Source organism: Erinaceus europaeus, chromosome 2 (genome assembly GCF_950295315.1).
Source record: "Erinaceus europaeus chromosome 2, mEriEur2.1, whole genome shotgun sequence".
NCBI lineage: Eukaryota > Metazoa > Chordata > Mammalia > Eulipotyphla > Erinaceidae > Erinaceus > Erinaceus europaeus.
The window spans coordinates 183,182,924-183,207,214 of NC_080163.1; the positions used below are offsets into that span (position 1 = coordinate 183,182,924).

Sequence of the window (24,291 nt, forward strand, 5' to 3'; positions counted from 1 at the left end):
GGGTCACAGCTCAGCCCCCCAGGCCCCCACTAGCTCAGCCTGAGGCCTGCTTCCGGCCTGGCCTGCTGAGAGGGGGTGCTTGGCGGCGTGAGGACCCATGGCCAATGGAGGCCCAAGCTCCTCCGCGCAGCTCTCCCAGCGCAGGGCGCCCTCCAGGCAAGTGGGGCTCCTGCAGCCCGCGCGCTGTCCTGCGGTGCCGGGCGGGGGGCCGCAGCTGCCCAAGGCGCCCCGACTTTTCCAGGCAGCAGGAGCCCGCGGCGCAGGGGAGGAGGATGGTTGGGGTTGGGGTGGGGGTGTGTGTGCAAGGGAGTGTGTCAGCCGCTCGGCGATCTAGGCTGATCCGGGAGCCGCCACAGCTCAGCCCACGGAAACCCGGGGTCCCGCCGGCCCGGCCCTGCCCGCTGCTGGGTGCCCGACACCCCGCGGCCCGGCCTGGGCGCCCCAGCGCGCGGGAGCCTCGTGCCACTCCCGCCGCATTCCTGAGCCGCAGCGCCGTCTCCTTCCTCGCTTTCCTACCCCCACAAAGGAGTCCCTCCGCCCCCCGCGCCGGGAGGAGGGGGCGCGGCCGGGCCGGTGGGGGGGCCCCGGGGAAGGGGGGGCGGTGCACATTCCTCCGCCGCGCGCGCCCCGAGCTCAGCGCCGCTGCCCCTGCACCGCGCGTGTCCGGCGGAGCGACCCCGACCGGCTGCCGGCCCCGCCCCGCCCCGCGCCCAGGGGTCCCGGGGCGGGCTCCGGGCTCCGGGCGGACGATGCGGCGGCGCGGCCGGAGCGGCGGCGGGAAGCGGAGGCGGAGGTGACGCGCCGTGGCCGGCGGGCCGGGCCATGCAGCGCTCCCGGGCGGCCGCGGACGAGGCGGCGCTGCTCCTGGCCAGGCTGGCCCTGCGGGAGCCGGAGCCGGAGCCAGAGGCGGGCGGCGACTCTGCGGGCCGGGGTCGGCGGGGCCCGCGGCCCGGGCCTGGGGACGAGGCGGCGCTGGTGCTGGGCCGCAGAGGCAAGGGCGGCGGCGGCGGCGGCGGCCCCGAGCCCGGGCCTGACGCTCCGACTCGCGGGGACCGAGGCCCGAGGCGCACGGCCGCCCCTGAGCTCAGCGCGCCGCCTGCGGGCAGCCCGCGGGCCAGCCTGGCGGGCTCGGACGGAGGCGGCGGCAGCGCCCGCTCCAGCGGCATCAGCCTGGGCTACGACCAGCGCCACGGCAGCCCGCGCTCCGGCCGCTCGGACCCGCGCCCCGGCCCCGGGCCGCCATCGGTGGGCAGCGCCCGCTCCAGCGTGTCCAGCCTGGGCTCCCGCGGCTCTGCCGGCGCCTACGCCGACCTGCTGCAGCTGCCCGCGCGCTCCCCCGAGCCCGGCGCGCCCGCCCCCTTCTCGCTGCCCGCGCTGCCTTTGCCCCCGGCCCGCGAGGGCGGCCCGAGCGCGGCGGAGCGGCGGCTGGAGGCGCTGACCCGCGAGCTGGAGCGGGCGCTGGAGGCGCGCTCGGCGCGGGACTACTTTGGTGAGCCCGGGCGGGGGGCGCCCGGGGGTCCGTGTGCGCTTGGCCGCGGTGGGGCGCGCGGAGGGTCAGGGTGCGCTCGGCCGGGGAGCTTCGGGAGGTCGGGGTGCACTCGGCTAGGCGGCACCGAGGCGGGGGGTCGGGGTGCATTCTGTCAGGGGGCTCCGGTGAGTCGGATGCGCTCGGCTGGGCGGCACCGGGGTGGGGGTCGGAGTGCACTCTGCCAGGGGCCTCCGGGGAGTCGGGGTGCACTCGGCCGGGAGTCTCGGGGGAGGGAGCTCGAGGTGCGCTTTGTAGGGCAGCTTCGGGGGTTCGGGGTGAGCTCGGCGGGGGTCTTGGGGGGGGTCGGGGTGCGCTCGACTATCTTCTCGCTAGTGTGTGCTCCCCCGGCTCCACCCGGGAGTTTGTTCAGCACCTAGGCTTTGAGGCTAGTTCTCCTGGCCCAGGAAAGTTCTGGCACAGAGCTGATGCAGTGCAGTTCACTTGAGCGGGGAGGGGGCCACATTTTCTGGGCAGAAGAAATCCTTTTCTGATGATCCTGTCTGTCCTTTGGGTCTCTGACCTCTGCTCATCAGGTCTGATGCCGTCGGACTGCAGAAATTGATGGGGAAATCCCCCTCTCGATGGTTAGTGGTCCCTGGGTGCAGATATAGGCGGTGGACAGGAGCACCCCAGGTACCATCAGGCTTCCAGACAAGAGGGTTTAGGTGGTTTTTTTTTTTTTTGGGGGGGGGCATTTCTTGGACTTTTTTTTCACATAGAAGATAGAGGGAGCGAGTGAAAGAAACCATAGCTGCAAAACTTTTTTCAGTGTAGTGGGAGTCAGACCCGAACCTGGGTTGCACACAAGGCAAAGCAGCGCACCATCCAACTGAGAGATCTTTCCATCTGGAGACTAGAGGCTTCATGATGATAGTGACTAGTGGGGACACCATGTAGGTCATACTGGGCTGCCCTGGCTCTTGGCTGTGCATGTGGGGTGCTTTTCATTTTCATCTCCCCCCCTCCACTCTTTTACACATATATTTACTTATTCATTTATTGGTTAGAGACAGAGAAACTGAGATGGAAGGGGAAAAAGAGACACCTGCAGCACTGTTTCTCCACTTGTGAAGTTTCTCCCTGCAGGTGCGAACTGGGGTCTTTAATCTGGGTCCTTACATATGGTAATGTGTGTACTCACCAGGTGCTTCACCACCCAGCCCTGTTGGATAGTTTTCTAAAAGGAATTGTGCCTTCAGGTGGTTGGGAAGCCCACCTGTCTCTGGCAAGCTCCCTTTCCAGTGTGATCCCAGCCCCAGTATCATTAGTGGTTTGGTCAGCTCGCTCTCTCTTTTTTTAACATTTTTGCTATTAATGAAAGGGGAGAGGGGAATGTGCACAAGAACTAGAGTATTATTCTGGTACATGTGGTGCCAGGGATTGAACTTGGCTCTCATGTTTGAAAGTACAGTGCTGTATCCACTGTGCCATCTCTGTGGCTGCCATCTCTCTCATTCATTTATTTATTTAATTTTTAAAAATATATTTATTTATTCCCTTTTTTTGCCCTTGTTTTATTGTTGTAGTTATTATTGTTGTTATTGATGTCGTCATTGTTGGATAGGACAGAGAGAAATGGAGAGAGGAGGGGAAGACAGAGAGGGGGAGAGAAAGATAGACACCTGCAGACCTGCTTCACTGCCTGTGAATCGACCTCTCACTGCAGGTGGGGAGCTGGGGGTTCGAACTGGGATCCTTAGCTCGTCCTTGCGCTTTGCACCATGTGCACTTAACCCGCTGCACTACCACCTGACTCCCTCTCTTTTATTTTTAAATATTTTATTTATTTTAAAAAATTTTGTTTATTTATTAATGAGAAAGATGGGGTGAGGGAGAGAACCAGACATCACTCTAGTACATGTGCTGCCAGGGATTGAACTCAGGACTTCATGCTTGAAAGTCTAATGCTTTATCCATTGCGCCACCTCCTGGACCACAGAATTTTATTTATTAATGAGAAAGATAGGAGAGAGAGAGAGACAGAGACAGAGACACAATCAGATATCCGGGGATTGGACTCTGGACCTCATGCATGAGAGTCCAATGCTTGGGGACAGGTGGTGGTGCTCCTGTTTGAGCTCATGTGTTACAGAGTGTAAGGACTGGGGTTTGAGACCCCGGTTCTCACCTGTAGGGGGAAAGCTTTGTGACTGGTGAAACAGGGCTGCAGATGTCTCTGTCTCTTTCCTTATATATAAAGATTAAAAATAATTAAAAAGAGAGAGAGAGTCTGATGCTTTATTCACTGCACCACCTCCAGGACCAATCATTCATTCTTTCTTCCTTTCTATTTTTTGCCTCCAGGGTTATCACTGGTGCTCAGTGTAAGCACTGCGAATCCTTTGCTCCTGGCAGCCATTTTTTTTTCCATTTTATTGGCTAGGACAGAGAGAAACTGAGAGAGGAAGGGGAGATAGGGAGAGAGACACCTGTAGACCTGTCTTGCCGCTCCTGAAGCTTCCCAGTTGCAGATGGGCAGCTGGGGGCTCAAATCCAGATCTTTGTGTGTGTCCTTGTGCTTAGTACTATATGAACTTAACCGGGTATGCCACCACCCAGCCCCTCTCTTTTTTAAAATTAATTAATTTATGATAGTGAGAACCAGTGCATTCATTCCAGTACATTCAGTGCCAGAGATCTAACCATGTTGGTAAGTGTAAGGCTCTAACCTTCTGGGCTGCAGGTTTGGACAACTCTTAGGACTCGGTGTTGAGGATTCTAAGAGGAGGCCTGTGAAGAGGGGGTTCCCTCCTTTATTAATAATCAGGAAGACTTCTGGCTTTGGAGGTGGGAATAGCTGTCATGCCAGGGACCCAGGGCGGTCCTGGAGGCTTCTTTTCCGTTAGCATCTTTGGACTGTACTGAACTGGATTTGAAAGAAAAACGAAGCTATTTGCTACAGGCCAGATGGCAAACATTGCAGGCAGAGGGCCCAAGTAGCTAAAGGAACCCTGTAAGGATGCAGATGGTCAGGCAGCATCCCCAGAGGGGGCTGGCCTAGGCGGGGCCATGTGACCAAGGATGTACATAGACATACTGCTTGAGAGTCCAACGCTTCACCCACTGCACTGCCTCCTGGGTTGCCTGAAATTTTTTAAAATTTTAATTAGTTATTACTGGGTAGAGGTAGAGAGAAATTGAGAGGGGTGAGGGAGATAGAGAGGAAGAAAGACACCTGCAGCCTTGCTTCACCATTTGTAATGCTTTCCCCCTGCAGGTGAGGACCAGGGGCTCAAACCCGAGTCCTTGTGCATTGTAACATGCAGTCAACCAGGTGCCCCACCATATGGCCCCTTGAACTTTTTTTTCTTTTCTTTATTTAGCTTCACTTATTGTGTTTTAAAATTTATTTTATTTTAAAGACACACAATCTCTCTCTCCCCTCCCCTTACCAGAGCGCTGCTAAGCTCTGGCTTATGGTGGTGCTGGGGATTGAACCTGAGACCTAAGATTCTCAGTCATCAAAATCTTCCAGAACCATCATGCTATTTCCCCAGCACCCCCCCCCCCTTTAAAAATATTTATTTTATGAGACAGCCTGCAGAACAACTCAGGTGGGAACCAGGTGCTTGAACCTGGGTCCTTGTGCATAGTCATATGTGCACTCAACCTGGTGTGCCACCACACTCACTACCCCACCCCTTCCACTCCAGTGTCTTCTCACTCCAGTGTCCTGTTGGCATTGATTTATTGTAGTTCTCTCTCTTTTTTTTATTTTAAGAATTTATTTATTTATTTATGAGAAAGACAGGCGGAGAGAAAGAATCAGACATCACTCTGGTACATATGCTGCTGGGGATCAAACTCAGGACCTCATGGTTGAGACTCCAATGCTTTATCCACTGCGCCACCTTCTGGACCACGATTTATTGTAGTTCATTTAAAAAAATCTTTTAAAATATTTATTTATTTTCCCTTTTTTTATTGTTGTTGTAGTTATTATCACTGATGTCGTTATTGTTAGATAGGACAGAGAGAAATGGAGAGAGGAGGGGAAGACAGAGAGGGGGAGACAAAGACAGACACCTCAGACCTGCTTCACCGCCTGTGAAGGGACTCCCCTGCAGGTGGGGAGCCAATGGTGCGAAGCACAAGGACCAGCCTAAGGATTCCGGTTCGATCCCCTCCTCCTCTCTCCATTTCTCTCTGTCCTATTCAACAACGACGACATCAGTAACAACAACAATAATAACTATAACAAAAAACAACAAGGGCAACAAGTGGGAATAAATAAATATATTTTTAAAAAGATTTTATTTATTTATGAGAAAGACAGGAGGAGAGAGAAAGAACCAGACATCATTCTGGCACATGTGCTGCTGGGGATTGAACTTGAGACCTCATGCTTGAGAGTCCAAAGCTTTATCACTCCGCCACCTCCCAGACCACAATAAATAAATAAATATTTAAAAAAATTTTCTACTCCCCACGAGTGGTGAAGCAGGGCTGCAGGTATCTCTGTCTCTCTCCTGCTCTGTCACCCCCTTTCTTCTCAATTTCTCTTGTCTCTATCCAATAATAAATTAACAAAAAATGTTCCCTTTCTTTCTTTTTTTGCCTCCAGGGTTATTGTTGGAGCTCAGTGCCTGCACTACGAATCCACTGCCCCTGGAGTCCATTTTTCCCAGTTTGTTGCCCTTGTTGTGGTTGTTGTTATTGAAGTTATAGATGTTGTTGTTGCTGGATAGGACAGAGAGAAATGGAGAGAGGAGGGGAAGACAGAGAGGGGGAGAGAAAGATAGACACCTGTAAACCTGCTTCACCGCTTGTGAAGTGACCCTCCCTGTAGGTGGGGAGTTGGAGGCTTGAACTGGGATCCTTACTCCAGTCCTTGCGCTTTGTGCCATGTGTGCTTAATCTGCCGTGCTACCTCCTGGCCCCCATAAAAAATATTTTCTACTCCCACGTTTCTGAAGTGCTCTGTACTCCTGTCCCACATTCTGCAGTGTCTATTTATTAAGGGTGTGTGCAAGCACATATTTAGGGAAAAAACCCAAATAAAACCTAAACCTGACACAGAGCGACAGCCTCCCCTCTTGTCCCTGGCCTGTTCCCCACAGCAAGTGGTTTGTGTTCTCTGCACTGTGTGTCCTGTGAGCTAATCAGAGCATTGGCATGGTCAGGTTTTCTTTCTTTCTTCCTTCCTTCCTTCCTTCCTTCCTTCCTTCCTTCCTTTCTTTTTAAATTAAAAAAAATTTTTTTAAATTTATTATTGGATGGAGACAGAGAAATTGAGAGGGAAAGGTAGAGAAGCAGAGAGACCCCTGCATCCCTGCGTCTCCACTCCTGAAGGTTTCCCACTGCAGGTGGAGACCAGGGTCTTGAACCTGGGTCCTTGAGTACTGTAATGTGTGTACTCAACCAGGTGTTCCACCACCTGGCCCCTGGTCAAATTCCCTTCCTTCCTTCTTTCTATCCTTGGTGCCTGCATTGCAGATTTGCTCCCAGTGGCTTTTTAATTTTTTTACTGTAGGACAGAGAGAAATAGAGGAGAGACAGAGACATACCTGCAGCACTGCTTTTCCACTTGTGAAGCCTCCCCCCTTGTAGGTGAGGACCAGAGCCTTGAAACTGCTTACGGTAATGTGTGCATGCTAACATGTGTGCTCAAATGGGTGTGCCAGCACCTGGCTCCAAGGTCAAGTTTTCTTTTTCTTTTCTCCCCCCCCTTTTGTTGCCCTTGTTGTTTATCATTGTTGTAGTTATTATTGTTGTTGTTGGATAGGACAGAGAGAAATGGAGAGAGGAGGGGAAGACAGAGAGGGGGAGAGAAAGACAGACACCTGCAGACCTGCTTCACCGCCTGTGAAACGACTCCCCTGCAGGTGGAGAGCGGGAGGCTCCAACCGGGATCCTTACACTGATCCTTGCGCTTTGCGCGGCCTGCGCTTAACCCACTGCACTACCACCCGACTTCCTTTTTTTTAAAAAAAAAATTTATATTTAATTACTTTCCCTTTTGTTGCCCTTGTTGTTTTATTGTTGTAGTTATTATTGTTGTTGTCATCATTGTTGGATAGGATGGAGAGAGGAGGGGAAGACAGAGGGGGAGAGAAAGATAGACACGTGCAGACCTGCTTCACTGCCTGTAGTAGGGACCTGCATGTAGGGAGCGGGGGTGGGGAGGTGGGGGGGTGCTGGAACCAGGATCCTTTCGCCAGTCCTTGCGCTTTGCACCATGTGTGCTTAACCCGCTGCGCCACTGCCCGACTACTCCCCCTTCTTCTTTTTTTTTTTTTTTTTTTTTTTTTTAATCAGAGCACTGCTCCGTTCTGGCTTATGGTGGTGTGGGAGATTGAACCTGTGAACCTGGGACTTTGGAGCCTCAGGCATGAGAATCTCTTTGCATAACCATTATGCTACCTACCCCCACCCATAAGGTCAAGTTTTTTTTTTTTTTAATATTTAAAAATATTAAAATATCCTTTTTGTTGCCCTTGTTGTTTTATTGTTATAGTTATTATTGCTAGTTATTGTCGTCGTTGTTGGATAGGACAGAGAAATGGAGAGAACAGGGGAAGACTGAGATGGGGAGAGAAAGACACCTGCAGTCCTGCTTCACCACTTGTGAAGCGACTCCCCTGCAGGTGGGGAACCGGGGGCTCAAACGGGATCCTTATGCTGCTCCTTGCGCTTTGCACCACGTGCGCTTAACCCCGCTGTGCTGCCGCTGGACTCCCAAGGTCAAGTTTTCTTACTGATAGAAAGGTGCTTCTCTACTACTTACTAACCGGAGATACTACTTACGTGCAAGAGTCTTGTCTCCCTCCACTGGGATACTGTCTCATATAGGTGGGGAGACTTGATTGCAGATTGCAGGCTCACTGCCCTGAAACTGGGGGAGCAAGGCAGGCCATCTGTGTTTGCTGACTGAACCGGACAATGAAGGGAACTGTTGGTGCAGAGAAGAGTGTGGCTGGGGAATGTCAGTGGCTATACTGCCTTGTGGTCCCTGGTTCCTGTGGTTCACAGGCAGCAGAGAGAATGGGCCTTCAGCCCGGAAAGTCTTAGCTGGGTGCCATTAGCACTGGGAGCTGATGCCTGTCCAGCTAGCTCCATGATCCCCAGAGCTGACCATTGCTCTCTCCTTCTTCTCTTCCCACAGGCATTTGCATCAAGTGCGGGCTTGGCATCTACGGAGCAAAGCAGGCATGCCAGGCAATGGGGAGCCTCTATCACACCGACTGCTTCATCTGTGACTCCTGTGGTAAGGCCTTCCCTCTGCCTCTGGCACTGAGCTCTCCCGGCTGCAGGGTACAGCATGGGAGGAGCTATGCACAGTGTGACTCTTCCCTTCTGGGCCTAGAACCCTGGGCAGGTCTGCTAGGTCTTAGGGAGGGTGGTGGAAGGGCAGTGAGGAGCTTCTTGTTGCTCTAGGAAGAGCCTCCATCTGTGTAGGGTGTCCCTGTGTGTGTGTGTGGGGGGCGAGGCCACATATGCTGCCAGTGATGGGTTTCTGCATACCTGGACTTGAGGCTAATATTTCATCTCCTTATGATATATTATTTACTTAGTTATTTTTCCACCAGAGTTGTTAATTACTGGGCCTTGCACAATGAATCTACCACTACCAGTGGTTTTATTTTATTATTTTTTCTCCTCTTATTTATTTATATATATTATCCCTTTTGTTGCCCTTGTTGTTTTTCATTGTTGTTGTAGTTATTGTTGTTATTGATGCTGTCGTTGTTAGATAGGACAGAGAGAAATGGAGAGAGGAGGGGAAGACAGAGAGAGGGAGAGAAAGATAGACACCTGCAGACCTGCTTCACCGCCTGTGAAGCAACTCCTCTGCAGATGGGCAGCCGGGGGCTCAAACCGGGATCCTTATGCTGGTCCTTGTGCTTTGCGCCACCTGCGCTTAACCTGCTGCGCTACCGCCCGACTCCCTCTCCTCTTATTTTTTATTTGATAGGACAGAGAGAAGTTGAGAGGAGAGGGAGAGAGAAAGAAAGGCCTGGGAAGTAGTACATCTAGTAGAATGTGCATGTTACTATACACAAGGATCCTGGTTCAAGTCCCCAGCCCCCTCCTGCAGGGAGGAAACTTCAGGAGTGGTAAAGCAGTACTGTAGGCCTCTCTTTAAAAAAAAAAAAAATTATTATTATTTTTAATTTTTAAAAATTAATTTTAATTTTTTTTTGCCTCCAGGGTTATTGCTGGGGCTCACTGCCAGCACTACGAATCCATTGCTCCTGGAGGCTATTTTTCCCATTTTGTTGCCCTTGTTGTTTGTTGTTGTTGTTGTTATTGCTATGTCATTGGATAGGACAGAGAGAAATGGAGAGAGGAGGGGAAGACAGAGGGGGAGAGGAAGATAGACACCTGTAGACCTGCTTCACGCTTGTGAAGCAACCCCCATGTAGGTAGGGAGCCGGGGCTCAAACCGGGATCCTTACGCTGGACCTTGCTCTTCGTGCCATGTGCACTTAACCTACCCCCGACCCCCAATATTTATTTATTATTGGATAAAGACAGACAGAAATTGTGACATGTGCACTCAACCAGGTGCACCACCGCCTGGCCTCCCCAAGAAATTGTGAATGGAGGGGAATATAGAGAGGAAGAGAGAGAGAGAGAGACAGACAGACAGACCTGCAACCCTGCTTCCCCACTCATGAAGCTTTTTATCCTGCAGTTAAGACCAGGGGCTTGAACATGGGTCATTGTGCAATTTTTTTTTTTTTTTTTTGCCTCCAGGGTTATTGCTGGGGCTCGGTGCCAGCAATGCAAATCCATTGCTACTGGTGGCCATTTATCTCATTGTTGTTGTTGTTATTGGATAGGACAGAGAGAAATAGAGAGAGAAGGGGAAGGCAGAGAGGGGAAGAGAAAGACACCTGCAGACCTGCTTCACTGCTTGTGAAGCCACTGCACTGCAGGTGGGGAGCTGGGGGCTCAAACTAGGATCCTTAACGCCGGTCCTTGTGTGAACGCCATTGCGCTCAACTCGCCGCCCCACTATTGCACACTTTACTGTGAATGCTTAACCAGGTGTGCCAACACGTGGCCCTGGTGTCTCTTTATCTCTTTTCCTCCCTCTTTACCTCCCTCCCACCTTCCCCATCTCTCTCAATTTCTCTCTGTTTCTATCTATAGTAAATACATAAATAAGACAAAACAGTGGGGGAGAGAAAGAAAGACACCTGTAGCATTCATTGCTTTACTGTGAGACATCCTCTTTGCTGGTGGCTTGTACCTAGGACACTGTAAGGTGTGTCTGTGTGGTTCTATGATTATTTTGGTTTCAATATTATAGACAAAATGAATAATAAATGCTGTAATTTATAAAAAGGAACTATCGCTGTAATCCAAACAGCCTGATAAGTCTGCATTCTTGATTTCCTTAATTTTCTCTCAGACTTTTCCCTGAAGCAGGCAGCTTCTGTTTATTTACACTGAGCACTCTTGATCCCCCCCCCCATTTTATAAAAATATAACACACATATAGTCAAACAGTCTTGGGAAACTGTTTATGTTTATTGCAATAGCAAAAAAAAAAAGTCATCTTTCCACTCTTGCTGCGATTCCAGAGATCGTCATTGAGTACTCACAAGCAAGCTCTCTTAAGTAGGTGCTACTGTTTCTTGATTCCCTGAACCTGATAACTTCAGGCCTTTTATCAATGCAAAGCCAGTGCACTATGGCTTGACTTGGCTCTTCTCTCCCCCTTTTATTTTTTATTTAATTTTAATTTTAATTTTTTAAGTATATTTATTTATTTTCCCTTTTTGTTCCCTTGTTTATTATTATTATTATAGTTATTATTGCTGTTGTTATTGATGTTGTCGTTGTTAGATAGGACAGAGAGAAATGGAGAGAGGAGGGGAAGACAGAAAGGGGGAGAGAAAGATAGACACCTGCAGACCTGCTTCACGGCCTGTGAAGCGACTTCCCCTGCAGGTGGGGAGCTGGGGGCTCGAACCGGGATCCTTATACCTTATATCCTTTGCGCCAGGTGCGCTTAACCCGCTGTGCTACTGTCCAACTCCCTTTTTATTTTTATTACCACCAGGGTCACTGCTGAAGTTCAGTGACTACATTATGAATACACCACTCTTGGTGACCATTTTTTCCTTTTTATTTGATAGAACAGAGAGAAATTAAGAAGGGAGGGGGGAGTAACGAGAAAGAATGAAAGAGAGATACCTACAGCACTGCTTCAATGGTTATGAAGCTTCCCCACTATAGCTGGGGAACAGAGGCTTCAGCCCAGGTCCTTGCACATGGTAATATATGTGCTCTACTTGGTTCGCCACTGCTCTGCCCAATTCGTTTTTGCTTATAGGGAGAGAGAGAGAGAGAGAGAGAGAGAGAGGAGAGAAGAAGAAGGAGATGGAGAGGAGAGACACCACAGCACTGTTCCTTTCCCCACATGCTGTGAATTAAACTTAGGGCCTCATGCATGACAAGGCATGCACTCTAGTAAGTGGGCTTTCTACCAACCTCAGATGCTATTTTTATTTATTTTTTGCAGAGCTGGGGCTTCATTGCTCAAGGCCACTTCTTCATACAGATAAAAGACAGAAGGAGGGAGAGTCCTACAGCACTGAAATTGCACTGAGCATCTGCAATGTGGTGTCTGTGTGTGAACCTTGGTCTCACATGATGGTGCAGCTATCTCTATGCCACTATCACAACTGTTTATCTGTTCATTTATTTAAAAATAGTTTGTTTATTTGTTTATTAGAAAGCGGGAGAGTCAGAGCATCACTCTTGATACATACCATTTCTGAGGATTGAACTCAGGGCCTCATGTTTGAGGGTCCAACAGTCTAGATACTGTGCTACCTCCTAGGCTCTCTATTTCACTATTGATAGAAGTCAGATTGTGCTGGGAAAATTCTTTTCTCTCAGTATTCATTCATTGACTCATTGATTCTTTGATTTATTCTTTTTTTTCTTTTTTTTACCAGAATACTGCTTAGCTTTGGCTTATGGTGGTGCTGGGGATTGAACCCTGTGGCCTCAGAGTCTCACACATGAAAATCTTGTTGCATAACTATTATGCTCTCTCCCAGCCTGTGCTGTGAAAATTCTTACGCAGGTCATTTGTGGACAGACGTGCTCATTTCTCCTGGGTAAATTCCGAGGAGTGGAATTTCAGGGTCAAAGGCCAAAGTATATTTTAACTTTATAAGAGGCTGCCAAATTGTTTTTTGCTTCCAAAGGGGTTGTGCCATTTCATACTCCTGCTAGAAAAACAAGGAAGCTTATTCCACATTATTTGTCAATAATTGGTATTTTAGTCTTTTTTTTTTTTTTTTTTTTTTTTTAGTTTAGCTATTCTAGTGGATTGTAATGCAGTACATAGCCTGGTTTTAATTTATATTTTCCTGATGACTAATATGGTTGAGTATCTTTTTTATCTGTCTCTTGGCCTTATATTTATATATGACTTTTTTCTTAAAAAAGTCTATTTAAGTCTTTTGCCCATTTTTAAAAAGATTTTATTTATTTATTCATGAGAAACATGGGAGGAGAGAAAGAACCAGACATCTCTGGTTTAAGTGCTGCCGGGGATTGAACTTGGGACCTCATGCTTGAGAGTCCAGTGCTTTATCCACTGTGCCACCTCCTGACCACGTTATGCCCATTTTTTTGATGTGAGGTTATTTATATTTTTTCACTTAATGGGTGCCCGGCAGTAGCGCTGCGGGTTAAGCACTCATGGTGCAAAGCGCAAGGATCAGTGTAAGGATCCCTGTTCGAGCCCCAACTTGCTTCACAAGCAGGTCTGCAGATGTCTATCTTTCTCTCCTCTCTGTCTTCCTGTCCTCTCTCGATTTCCCTCTGTTCTGTCCAACAACAACAACAGCAATAATAACAACAAGGGCAACAACAACAAAAAGGAAAATATGGCCTTCCAGGAGCAGTGGATTCGTAGTGCAGATACTGAGCCCCATCGATAACCCTGGAGGCAAAAAAAAGGGGGGAGAGAAAGATAGACATCTGCAGACCTGCTTCACCGCCTGTGAAGTGACTCCCCTGCAGGTGGGGAGCTGGGATTCTTAGGCCGGTCCTTGCACTTTGCACCATGTGCACTTAACCTACTGTGCAACCGCCTGACCCTCCCCCTTTTTTTAAAGAAAGACAGAAAAGGCCAGAACCCACAGCACATACTGTGTATGATGCTCTCGCATGATTCCAGGGATGCCTTGGGCATTATAACATGCACTCTCCTGGGTAAGCTTTAAGTTTTTGAAAAAACTAATATAACAATATTCCAGTAAAAGGAAAATTAAAGGTGGCTGTGCACCCAGTAGAGCTCATGTTACCATATGTAAGGACCTGGGTTCAAACCCCTAGCCCCCACCTGCAAGAGGGACGTTTTATGAAGCAGGGACACAAGTATCTTTTTTTCCATCTCTTTTTCTGTTTCTTTCTGCCTCTAACAAGAAAAAAATAGAGAATGGAGAAAAATAAAGTGCACCAAGAAGAGTGGAATTGTGCAGACACCGAGCCTCAACAGTAATGCAGGTGGCAAAACAAAAGAGGGGAAATTGGAAAGTTGTGCATGACATGCGGTTTCCCTGCTGGAAGAGGGTTCTGAATGCAATGGAAGCAGTCCCCACTCCAGGAGCCGCGGCCCAGGACCCACCTCATGACCTTTGTCTTTGCAGGGAGACGGCTGCGTGGGAAGGCCTTCTACAATGTCGGCGAGAAGGTGTATTGCCAGGAGGACTTCTTGGTGAGTGAAAGTTGTGATTAGAGCTGGGCCGGGGACCCTCCCTCCTGATTCATAAGAGACCTGAAGCCGGGAGGTCGGTGCTGGCTGGGCAGAGTGCACCCCGTTGTCACCTCACATCCTGCCTCCCATGTCCCCTTGCAGTACTCTGGGTTCCAGCAGACGGCCGACAAATGCAGCGTGTGTGGACACCTCATCATGGAGATGGTGAGCCCCTCCCCAGGCCCCTGGAGTCCCAAGCCCGAGAATCTTCTGCCTGCCGAGGGTCTGTGCTATGCCGTACCTCCCACCTGCACTGACCCCTCAAGGCCTCCCCCTCCACCAGATCCTGCAGGCGCTTGGCAAGTCCTACCACCCCGGATGCTTCCGCTGCTCTGTGTGCAATGAGTGCCTGGACGGGGTGCCCTTCACCGTGGATGTGGAGAATAACATCTACTGCGTCCGGGACTACCACACGTGAGTGGCTGCCACTGTATCTTGCCCATCTCACTTCCTGCCTCCAAGGTGCACTCAGGGTGGGGCAAGGCACTGCTTTCTCTCCCCACCAATCACCATCACCTTACCTCTTTCTTCTCTCTCCTTTTCCTTTTTAAAAATTTTTTTTGTTTTATTTACTTACTTATTATTGGATAGAGACAGAAAGGAGAGAGGGAGGTAGAGAGGGAGAGAGACAGAAACACACCTGCAGCCCTACTTCACCACTTGTGAAGCTTTGCCCCTGCAGGTGTTGACCAGGGGCTTGAACCTGGATCCTTGCACACTGTAATGTGTGTGCTTAACTAGTTATGCCACCACCTGCCCCCCCTGTTTTTAAGTTGTTTTTTTTTTTGCTTCCAAGGTTGTTGCTGGGGCTTGGTGCCTGCACTACGAATCTGTTGCTCCTGGAGGCCATTTTTTCCCCATTGTTGTTGCTGTTGTTGTTGCTGCTGCTGCTGTTGCTATTGCTGTTGTTGGATAGGACAGAGAGAAATTGAGAAAAGAGGGGAAGACAGAGAGGTGGGGAGCCAGGGGCTCAAACCGGGATCCTTACTCAGGTCCTTGCGGTTTGCCCTGTGCGCTTAACCTGGTGCGCTACTGCCCAGCCCCCCCATCTTTATTTATTTATTGGATAGAAACAGTCAAGAATCAAGAGAAAGGGGGAGACAGATAATAAGAGAGACAGAGAGATACCTGTAGCCCCTCTTCACCACTTGCAAAGCTTTCCCCTTCCAGGTGGGAACCAGAGGCTTGAACCTGGGTCCTAGTGCATTGTAATATGTGTGTTCAGTCAGGTGTGCCACCACCAAACCCCTCTCCTTTTCCCATAGGCTCACCACTCCTGGTGATAGGGACTCTCCTGGATGCCCTTCCTGCCTTCTGTCCTTCAGCTTGTAGTGCCAGGCCAGGGCTCTCTTCTGCCTGGCACAGGGGCTGGGAGCTGTGCAGAATTCCTGCCCGCCAGGCACTTGCACGGGCAGCTACTGCATTCACCTTCACCATGAGTCCAGGCTCAGCCCTTGGAGCTCTGCTGGTTTGCACGGGCTTGGTGCCAGGCATGGCTCCCTGGTCCCCGGTGAACAGTCAGGTTCCGCAGGTGCCTCAGCCAAGGCTGCCCAACCACTACTGGACAACTTGAGGGTAGAGCACTCACAGGCAGCACAGGAGGGGCGGGTGCAAGGCAGAGCCAGAAGTTATCCTGAAGGAGGTGAAGGGGATGGAAGTGAATTGGGCAGTCAGATAAGAGACCAGGGCCCAGACAGCATAGCAGAGGCTACACTGCCCCCCAGCATCAAGGAGCAGGGGACCTGCCACTCAGTACCTGTCCTGGGGTCACTGTGGGTGGGTCTGCCCTTGTGTTCTTGACCTCTGGTTGCTCAACTGGTCACTTGTTTCCTTTATCCCTCCAGGGTCTTTGCACCAAAATGTGCCTCCTGTGCCCGCCCCATCCTCCCTGCGCAGGTAGGCATGCTCTCTGGGGAGGACTAGGTGCCTGCTGGCCTTGCCCCAGGTCTTGGGCCCCCATGGGAGGGTGGAACACATGCTCTCCCCTGTGTGCAGCTGTCCCTGCATGAGTCAGTGGAATTGTGGCCCTGCTGTCTTCAGCTCTGGATTTGAGGAGTGTTCCTTGGGTTTCTTTGCTCTGTGGGTGAAGTGGGGGTTCAGAGAGAGGACATAGAAGGATGTGGGTCACGGGGGCGGAATGGGGGGAGACCTCCCATGGCAGTTTTCAGGTTACTTTTTATTTTTACCAAAACACTGCTCGGCTTTGGTTTCTGGTGGTGCTGGGGATTAACCTGAGACTTGGGAGCCTCAGGCATGAGAGTCTCTGCATAAACATTGTGCTATCTCCCCAGCCCTCAGGCTGGCTCTCTGCCACATGGGGAGGCAGCACCGGGCAGGGTCCTTCCTGTCAAGACCCTCATCTTGTGTGCATGTGCTAACTGCATGATGGGCAGTGCCCAGGGCACCCTGTGGATGTACCGGCTAATGCCTATTGTGGCCCTTTGGATGCACCTGCCACACACCTCCCCCCCCACATGCCCTACCCCCACTCACCCTGGGCCTCAAAGCACTCACTGTGTCTGCGCCCCATCTTCCTCTAGGGCTGTGAGACAACCATCCGTGTGGTGTCCATGGACAGAGACTACCATGTGGAGTGTTATCACTGTGAGGTGAGCCTCAACCCCACACTGGGCTTCTGTGGAGATGTTCTGGGGAGCCACAGGTGTTCTGTCCTACCCCATTCTCCCTATCTTTCTACACTGAGACCTCTCTTCTCTCAGTCCCTGTTTTTCATTCAGCTGGTATTTACTGGGCATTTGCATTGCATGGGGCACTGGGGAGGCACAGAGGACAAGGGGAGCCCCTTCTCTCAGGCTAGAGACAGTGCTGAAGCAGTGTCTACACAGGGTGATTGTGGCTGTCGGGGGGGTTTGTCACAGCACATAGGAAACCCTGGGAAAGGGAGGAAGGCTTTCTGGAGGAGGTAACACACAAGTTAAACTTTTAATTTTCTTTACATTTATTGATTTATTTTCCCTTTTGTTACCCTTGGTTTTCATTGTTGTTGTAGTTGTTATTGTTATTGATGTCATCATTGTTGGATAGGACAGAGAGAAATGGAGAGAGGAGGGAAAGACAGAGAGGGGGAGAGAAAGACAGACACCTGCAGACCTGCTTCACCGCCTGTAAAGCGACTCCCCTGCAGGTGGGGAGCCGGGGGCTTGAACCAGGATCCTTATACTGGCCCTTGCGCTTCATGCCAGGAGCGCTTAACGCACTGCACTACCGTCCGACTCCCACAAGTTAAACTTTGAAATTATTCACCCAGTAGGAAGAGTGCAGGATTTATAAGCATGAGGTTTAGTCCTTGGCACCACATATAACTGAAGTGATGTTCTGATCTCTCCCACATTTAAAATAAATACATATTTATTTATTTATTTATTTATTTTTAAAATATCCGATGAATTCATTTACTTACTTGAGAGGGAGAACGGGAGCATCACTCTGGCACATGCAGTGTTGGGGATTGAACTCCAACCTCATGCTCTTGAATCTAATGCTTTATCTGCTGTACCCCCTTCTGGGTCACTAATATCTTTAAAATGTAAACTTTGAAAGTTGTGTGAGAGTTATGGGGGGGCAGTGGTAAGGGCCTTTTCAGGCAGTGGAAGTAGCTGTGTTTAGGGGCAAAGGTGAGTGTTATTTTGTGTTGCCAGGTTAGGACGTGCTGGGCTAACATGAGCTATGTTAAAAGTCACATGAGCTATGTGTGGACTTGCTCTAATAGGAAGAATGACCACAAAAGGGATGAAAGGGTGGACAGTGTAGCCTTTGGGTCTGAGAAAGGGCTCTCACTGCTATGCAGAGAATGAGTGGATTTGAGGGAGAAGGAATCGGGGCTGGGGTTCCTGAAGATGCTGACAGATCAAGGTTGTGATACTGAAGTCAGGGACTGAATGGTAGGCAAAAAGGAAAAAGAGTCGAGGAGACAACACAGTGGTGACGCCAGGGATTCTTTTCATGACTGAGGCTCCAAGATCTGGGTTCAGTCTCCAGTGCCACCATAAGCCAGAGCTGGTCAAAATAAGATAAAAAGGATAAAAATTAAAATAAGATAAAATGGAACTGGATTGGGGTGTAGGAATTTGGGAGTTGAGAGGTGTCTATTTGGAGCCCAGGAAGAGAGGGTGAGAGGAAGAGGGGACATGTCTCCTGAGTGGAGACATCCTGGTGACAGCTGGATGGAGTTCAAACTCCGGCCACTGGTATTGGAATCTGGGAGCCATTGGTACTCAGAACTCCCTCTTCTCTGGCTCCTCTGTCCCCTGGATTTTCCATTCTAGAGGCTCTCAGGGCAGCTGGAGAAAGTACTGAAGGCAGTAGCTCGAAGGCTGTCACAGTTCTGACCTCCTCCTGTCTTTCTCTGGCAGAAATCACCAGCCTGCCAACCAGATTGCTTCTAATCTAGATTTGAGAGGCACTGTATCCTCTGTTCTTTCCAGTCTTTGATTGTGGAGGGAGGGTGGGAAATTCCAGAGGGTGGGAAATCCCATCCTTGTGACCTGTGGTGGCTGGAAACAGGCGTCATATAGATAGGGATGGAAACAAAGTCTCAAAGAGAAGGAGCTAAGGGCTAAGAGCCCTGACATTATATATATATATATACACACACACATATATATAAATATATATTTTTTAATATTTATTTTGTTAATGTGGAAGGAGGAGAAGAGAGAGAAAGAAAGAACCAGCCATCACTCTGGTACAATGTGCTGCCAAGGGTTGAACTTAGGACCCCATGCTTGAGAGTCCAGTGCTTTATCCATTGCGCCACCTCCTGGACCACACCGACATTCAGTCTTTTTTTTTTTTTTTTGCCTCCAGGGTTATTGCTGGGGCTCGATGCCTGCACTATGAATCCACTGCTCCTGGAGGCTATTTTTCCCATTTTGTTGCCCTTGTTGTGCTTGTTGTAGTTGTTATTTTTGTCATAGCTGTTGTTGTTGTTGGGTAGGACAGAGAGAAATGGAGAGAGGAGGGGAAGACAGAGAGGATAGAAAGATAGATACCTGCAGACCTGCTTCACTGCTTGTGAAGTGACCCCCCCCCCCCCCCGCAGGTTGGGAAGCCGGGGGCTCGAACCGGGATCCTTATGCCGGCCCTTGCGCTTTGCACCATGTGCTCTTAACCTGCTGTGCTACCGCCGACTCTCAACATTCAGTCTTTATGTGTAGAGGCAAAGCAACCCCACAGAGAAGCTGAAAACCCAGAGGTAGGAGAAAAGCCAAAAGGAGTGCCAGGCTTTAGAGCCTGGGGGAGCAGGAGGGAGAGAAGTGAGAAACTGGTAGGATTAGGGGGTTGCTGTGGGGCCAGTGACCTACAGGCATGAGCAGGATGGAGGGGCAGGGACTGTGGAAGGGCTACCTTTCCCTCTAGTGTGACCAGGGCACCTGCATCTGGGTCTCACTGTCCCCCTGGGTCTGCTAAACACAGACTTTAGTGAAAGGCGGATATGGATCTGGAGTTGAGCAGCAGGTCAGACTGTAGGGGGACTCACAGCTGAGCCTGGGGACTGTGGGCAGTGCTGTTGTCCCCACAGCAGACCTGGGCTGGGAACCTGGGTCCCTGGTCTCCCTTGTCCTTTCTCTTTGGCTTGTGGAGGTGAGTAGCAGGGCTCAGTCAGGGGACCCTTGGGTCACAAGATGTAGTTCTATTATGGGCAGATGGAGCCTCAGGGTTTTCGAGGCAGCAAATGCCAGAGCTTCAAGACAGGAATTCAGCTCTGGGTCAGTGAGACAGTGTGAAATAAGGGTCAGTGTGTGTGTGTGTGTGTGTGTGTGTGTGTGTGTATGTGAAAAGGAAGATAGGGTCCACTTGGCCTCACCCGCTGTCCCACTGGCCCTGCCAGCCCATCTCAAGGCTTTTTTGCCCTTCACCTTCCCGCCAGCTGTTTACAGAGCTGATAATTGCCTGACTTACTCAATTGAGAAAATTAGCCTGTGAAAGGGCACCTTTATGGTAAAGTGCTAAGAGAAGGGCTAGAGAAGCCTGGCTTCTTGCTTACTGGGTGTCTCCAGCACTTCTCTTCCACTACCTATTAATTAAAGTCACTCCAGAGGTCACCAGTGGCCCTTGAGTGACAGAGGGAGACACTTGTCAATTGTCCTTGGCCCAACCCTTCAGCAACTTTCAACATGCTCACCACTCCCTCTTTGGCCTTCAACGTTCCCAAGGAACTGTCTGTTTTTGTCCTCTTCAGTTTTCTCTCAAATCTCCCTTGTTCAGATCCTCCTCTTCAGTGTTGACATGTCCAGATTTGGCTGTGCATCCTCCACTCTTTTTTTCTTTCCTTTTTATTTGATAGAATAGAGAAATATTGGGGGTTGGGCGGTAGCGCAGTGGGTTAAGCGCACGTGGCACAAAGTGCAAGGACCGGTGTAAGGATCCCGGATCCCGGTTCGAGTCCCCGGCTCCCTACCTGCAGGGGAGTCGCTTCACAGGCAGTGAAGCAGGTCAGCAGGTGTCTGTCTTTTTCTCCCCGTCTCTGTCTTCCCCTCTTCTCTCCATTTCTCTCTGTCCTATCCAACAACTACATCAATAACAATGATAATAATAACCAAAACAATGGTAAAAACAACCAGGGTAACAAAAGGGAAAAAATGGCCTCTAGGAGCAGTGGATTCATGGTGCAGGCACCGAGTCCTGGCAAATAACCCTGGAGGCAAAAAAAAAAAAAGGAAGAAAGAAAAATTGAGAGGGATGGGGAAAATAGAAGAGAGATACTTGCAGCATTGCTTCACCACTCATGAAGCTCCCCCTCTGCAGGTGGGAGCTGGGGACTTGAACTTGGGTCCTTGAGCATGGTAACATGTGAGCTCTACCAGATGCTCCACCAACAGGCCTTGCGCCCTCCATTCTTTCTGGTTATCTGATCTCTCTGGGAGATTAAAAACTGTTATTCTGGGAGTCGGGCTGTAGCGCAGCAGGTTAAGCGCAGGTGGCGCAAAGCACAAGGACCAGCATAAGGATCCCCACCTGCAGGGGAGTCGCTTCACAAGCGGTGAAGCAGGTCTGCAGGTGTCTATCTTTCTCTCCTCCTCTCTGTCTTCCCCTCCTCTCTCCATTTCTCTCTGTCCTATCCAACAACGACAACAACAATAATAACTACAACAATAAAACAACAAGGGCAACAAAAGGGAATAAATAAATAAAATAAATATTAAAAAAAGGAAAGAAATAAAAATGGTCATTTATTATCATAATAGTGTGAGCAGAATTTAAAAAAAAACAACAAACAAAAAAAACCTTTTATTCTGTTGCTGAAACCGATATCATTAAAAAAAAAAAAGTGGGTAGGTGGTAGTGCACCTGGTTTAACACACACATAACTGTGTACAAGGACCTAGGTTCAAGCTCCTGGTCCCTGCCTGCAAGGGGGAAACGTTTCTCTAGCAGTAAAATAGTACTGCAGATGTCTCTTTCTCCCTCTGTCTCCTCATCCTCTCTCAGTTTCTCTCTGTCTTTGTCAAATACATAAAAGGAACAAACAAACAAAACTGATTCAATATATTTCTGAGAGAGAGAAAAAGCCAGAACATCATTTTGGTTCATGCAGTGCCAAGGATTGAATACAGGACTCTATGCTGTGAGTCCAGTGCTTTGTCTACTGTATTAACTCCCAGGCCATGCACCGTTTTTTATGCGTGTGCTCCCATTTGCTGCCCCATACCCCCTTCACCCCCCCTTCTCCCCCCCAGCCCACCAGAGAGGCAGTCCTCTGTCTTGCTTCCTCTCTTTTTGTATATCTAAGTGACACCTCCAGTTCTGTGTCCCATGCTGTGCTCCTGATCTCACCCCCCCCCCCCAGTGACGTTAGAAGTCCTCGGCAAGTAGAACAGAGCCCTGCTGGTTCCCCCACCCCTGAACACCCTGGCGCCCTCACATGTACCCCTCTGCTCACCCTGTGGTTGTGTTCCTCCCTAGGACTGCGGCCTGCAGCTGAGCGGGGAGGAGGGCCGGCGCTGCTACCCCCTGGAGGGCCACCTGCTGTGCCGCCGCTGCCACCTGCGGCGCCTCCGGCCTGCCCCCCTGGCCTCCCCGGCCGTGCAAGTCACCGAGCTCTGAGCCGGGGGTCGCCGACCTGGGGGCGTGTGCGTGTGTGCCTGTGTGTGTGTGTGCGTGCGTGCATGTGCGCGATGGGTGACCCGCCCCACTCCCACTGCCACCGAGCTGCTGTCTGCAGGGGCCGGCCCCGCGGAGAAGCTATTTCTATTTATTCACCGTCTGTGCCTCCTCAAGCCTCTGCCTTCCTTCTGGGCCCTGCCTGCCTCCCCTCACCTGTCACCGGCTTCTTGTTCTGGGATCCCCCTGCACTTGGCCACCTACAAGGAAGGACAGGTTCCCAAACCCTCAGGGGTACAGGGTGCCCTGGTTCTGCTCCCCATCCCACCCCCAGTAGGGGATCAATGCCAGAGACTCCAAAAGCGCCCCCGTGTGGGCAGGTGTGGCCTAGCAGGCTGGGGTGGATGGAGGCTGCACGCAATTCTGAGTCTTACCTTGCCCACCGGTGGGTGCGAAGGGTGTGGGTGGTTTCATGGAAGAGGATGAGGAATGACATCCACTGGGGGGGGGCTGTCCTGTCCTTGTGTCACTGGGTTATGGACACCAGGATTCTGATAGGTGTTTTCACCCACAATCCCACCCTCCTCTCCTGGTCCTGATTTCCGGTTTCCCACACCCCATGTGCCCTTCAGCCTCCCAAGAGAGAGACCACAAGGGGGCGCCCTGCCGCCTGGCGGGGACCACACCTGCTGCAGGGAAGCACTGTGTCACCCCGCTCCACAACCAAAGGATATGGTTTGACTTAAATTAAGTTTTTCCTTTTGAGAATATTTTCAATTTCTCTCTAAAAATATATATAGTTTTCTTCTAAAAATTTGGCCCGAGGTGGTTTTTTTCATAGTGAAATTGCAAGAAACTCAAGACACTGTAGCTGAACTATTTTTTACTTATTTATTTGTTTATAAATTCACCTACAATCTCAAACGTGTGTCTGCTTTTCAGACTTTAAAGTAGTGTCAGTGTCTTAAAGAGCAGCCATCTAACGACATGTGATTTGAGAAGATACAGAGTCTTTTTCTCAAAGTGACACTTCAGTGTAGGAAGCTTGGCTGACTCATGCCATTTGAACATGTAGGTGGCACGTACAGCAAGAAGCCCGATAATAAGGACAGACTATCACAGTGGTCTTCATGGGGTAGTTTGACTTAAGCCTGTTTTTTCTTGTGCTCTTGCCCCTTTATTTCTCCCAATAGTAGGTGGGGTCTCTATGCTCTTCTCCCAGGGGCCAGGCAGGAGAGCCAGAACTCTCAAGAGTGCCTGATGGGGTGCAGAGGAGGAAGTGGCAGCAGGTGGGGAGGTGAGGGGGCTGAGCCCTTTAACTGGAATGCCCCCTAGTGGGTTGAGGGAGCAAGAACATTGTGCATTTGGTTATTGTTCAGGTTATTTTACTTATTTTTATTGCTACCAGGGTTATCACTAGGACTCTGTGCTGGCACTCTGAATCTACCACCCCTGGTTACTGACAAAACAGAGAAGTTGAAAGGGGAGAGGAGAAGAGATAGGGAGAGAGAAAGACAAACAACTACAGACCAGCTTCACCACTTGTGAACTGCCCCCCTGCAGGTGGGGGGTGGTGGAGGCTTGAACCTCAGTCCTTGTGCTTGGTAATATGTGTGCTTAACTGCATTACACCATGGCCTGGCCCCCAGGTTATTTTATTTAGCCATTTTTCCTTCCTTTTTACAAAAGTACTTATTTTTTCTTTTTTGAGAGAATAGTTTACATTTGACAGTAAAATACAGTATTTGATACATGTGTAACATTTCTCAGTTTTCCATGTAACACTAACCCCTCACCCCCACACACACCTAGGTAAATATTTTAATGAGAAGGATAGGAGAATAGAGAGACAATCATACATCACTCTAGTATGTGTGCTGCCAGGGATTGAACTCAATACCTCATCCTTGAGAGTCCAGCACTTTATCCACTGTACCACCTCTCAGATCACCAGATTATTTTAATTCTT

General features: G+C 50.1%; 1 protein-coding gene across 1 annotated transcript; it reads left to right on the forward strand.

Annotated features, from left to right (window-relative positions):
• Window positions 1-674: 674 nt before the first annotated feature.
• WTIP (WT1 interacting protein) lies at window positions 675-23,183 on the forward strand. The gene is made up of 8 exons (XM_060185692.1): window positions 675-1,489; window positions 8,634-8,735; window positions 14,152-14,219; window positions 14,361-14,423; window positions 14,542-14,672; window positions 16,103-16,154; window positions 16,799-16,867; window positions 22,185-23,183. The coding sequence occupies exons 1-8, from the start codon at window positions 823-825 to the stop codon at window positions 22,323-22,325; spliced, it is 1,293 nt and encodes a 430-aa protein (XP_060041675.1). The 5' UTR covers window positions 675-822; the 3' UTR covers window positions 22,326-23,183.
• Window positions 23,184-24,291: the final 1,108 nt, after the last annotated feature.

Excerpts from the sequence above, each read along its gene's own strand:
- WTIP (XM_060185692.1), top strand. The coding sequence starts at position 823 with ATGCAGCGCTCCCGGGCGGCCGCGGACGAGGCGGCGCTGCTCCTGGCC. Across the intron at positions 8,736-14,151 it reads CTTCATCTGTGACTCCTGTG|GGAGACGGCTGCGTGGGAAG; the intron begins GTAAGGCCTTCC and ends TTGTCTTTGCAG. Across the intron at positions 16,868-22,184 it reads TGGAGTGTTATCACTGTGAG|GACTGCGGCCTGCAGCTGAG; the intron begins GTGAGCCTCAAC and ends GTTCCTCCCTAG.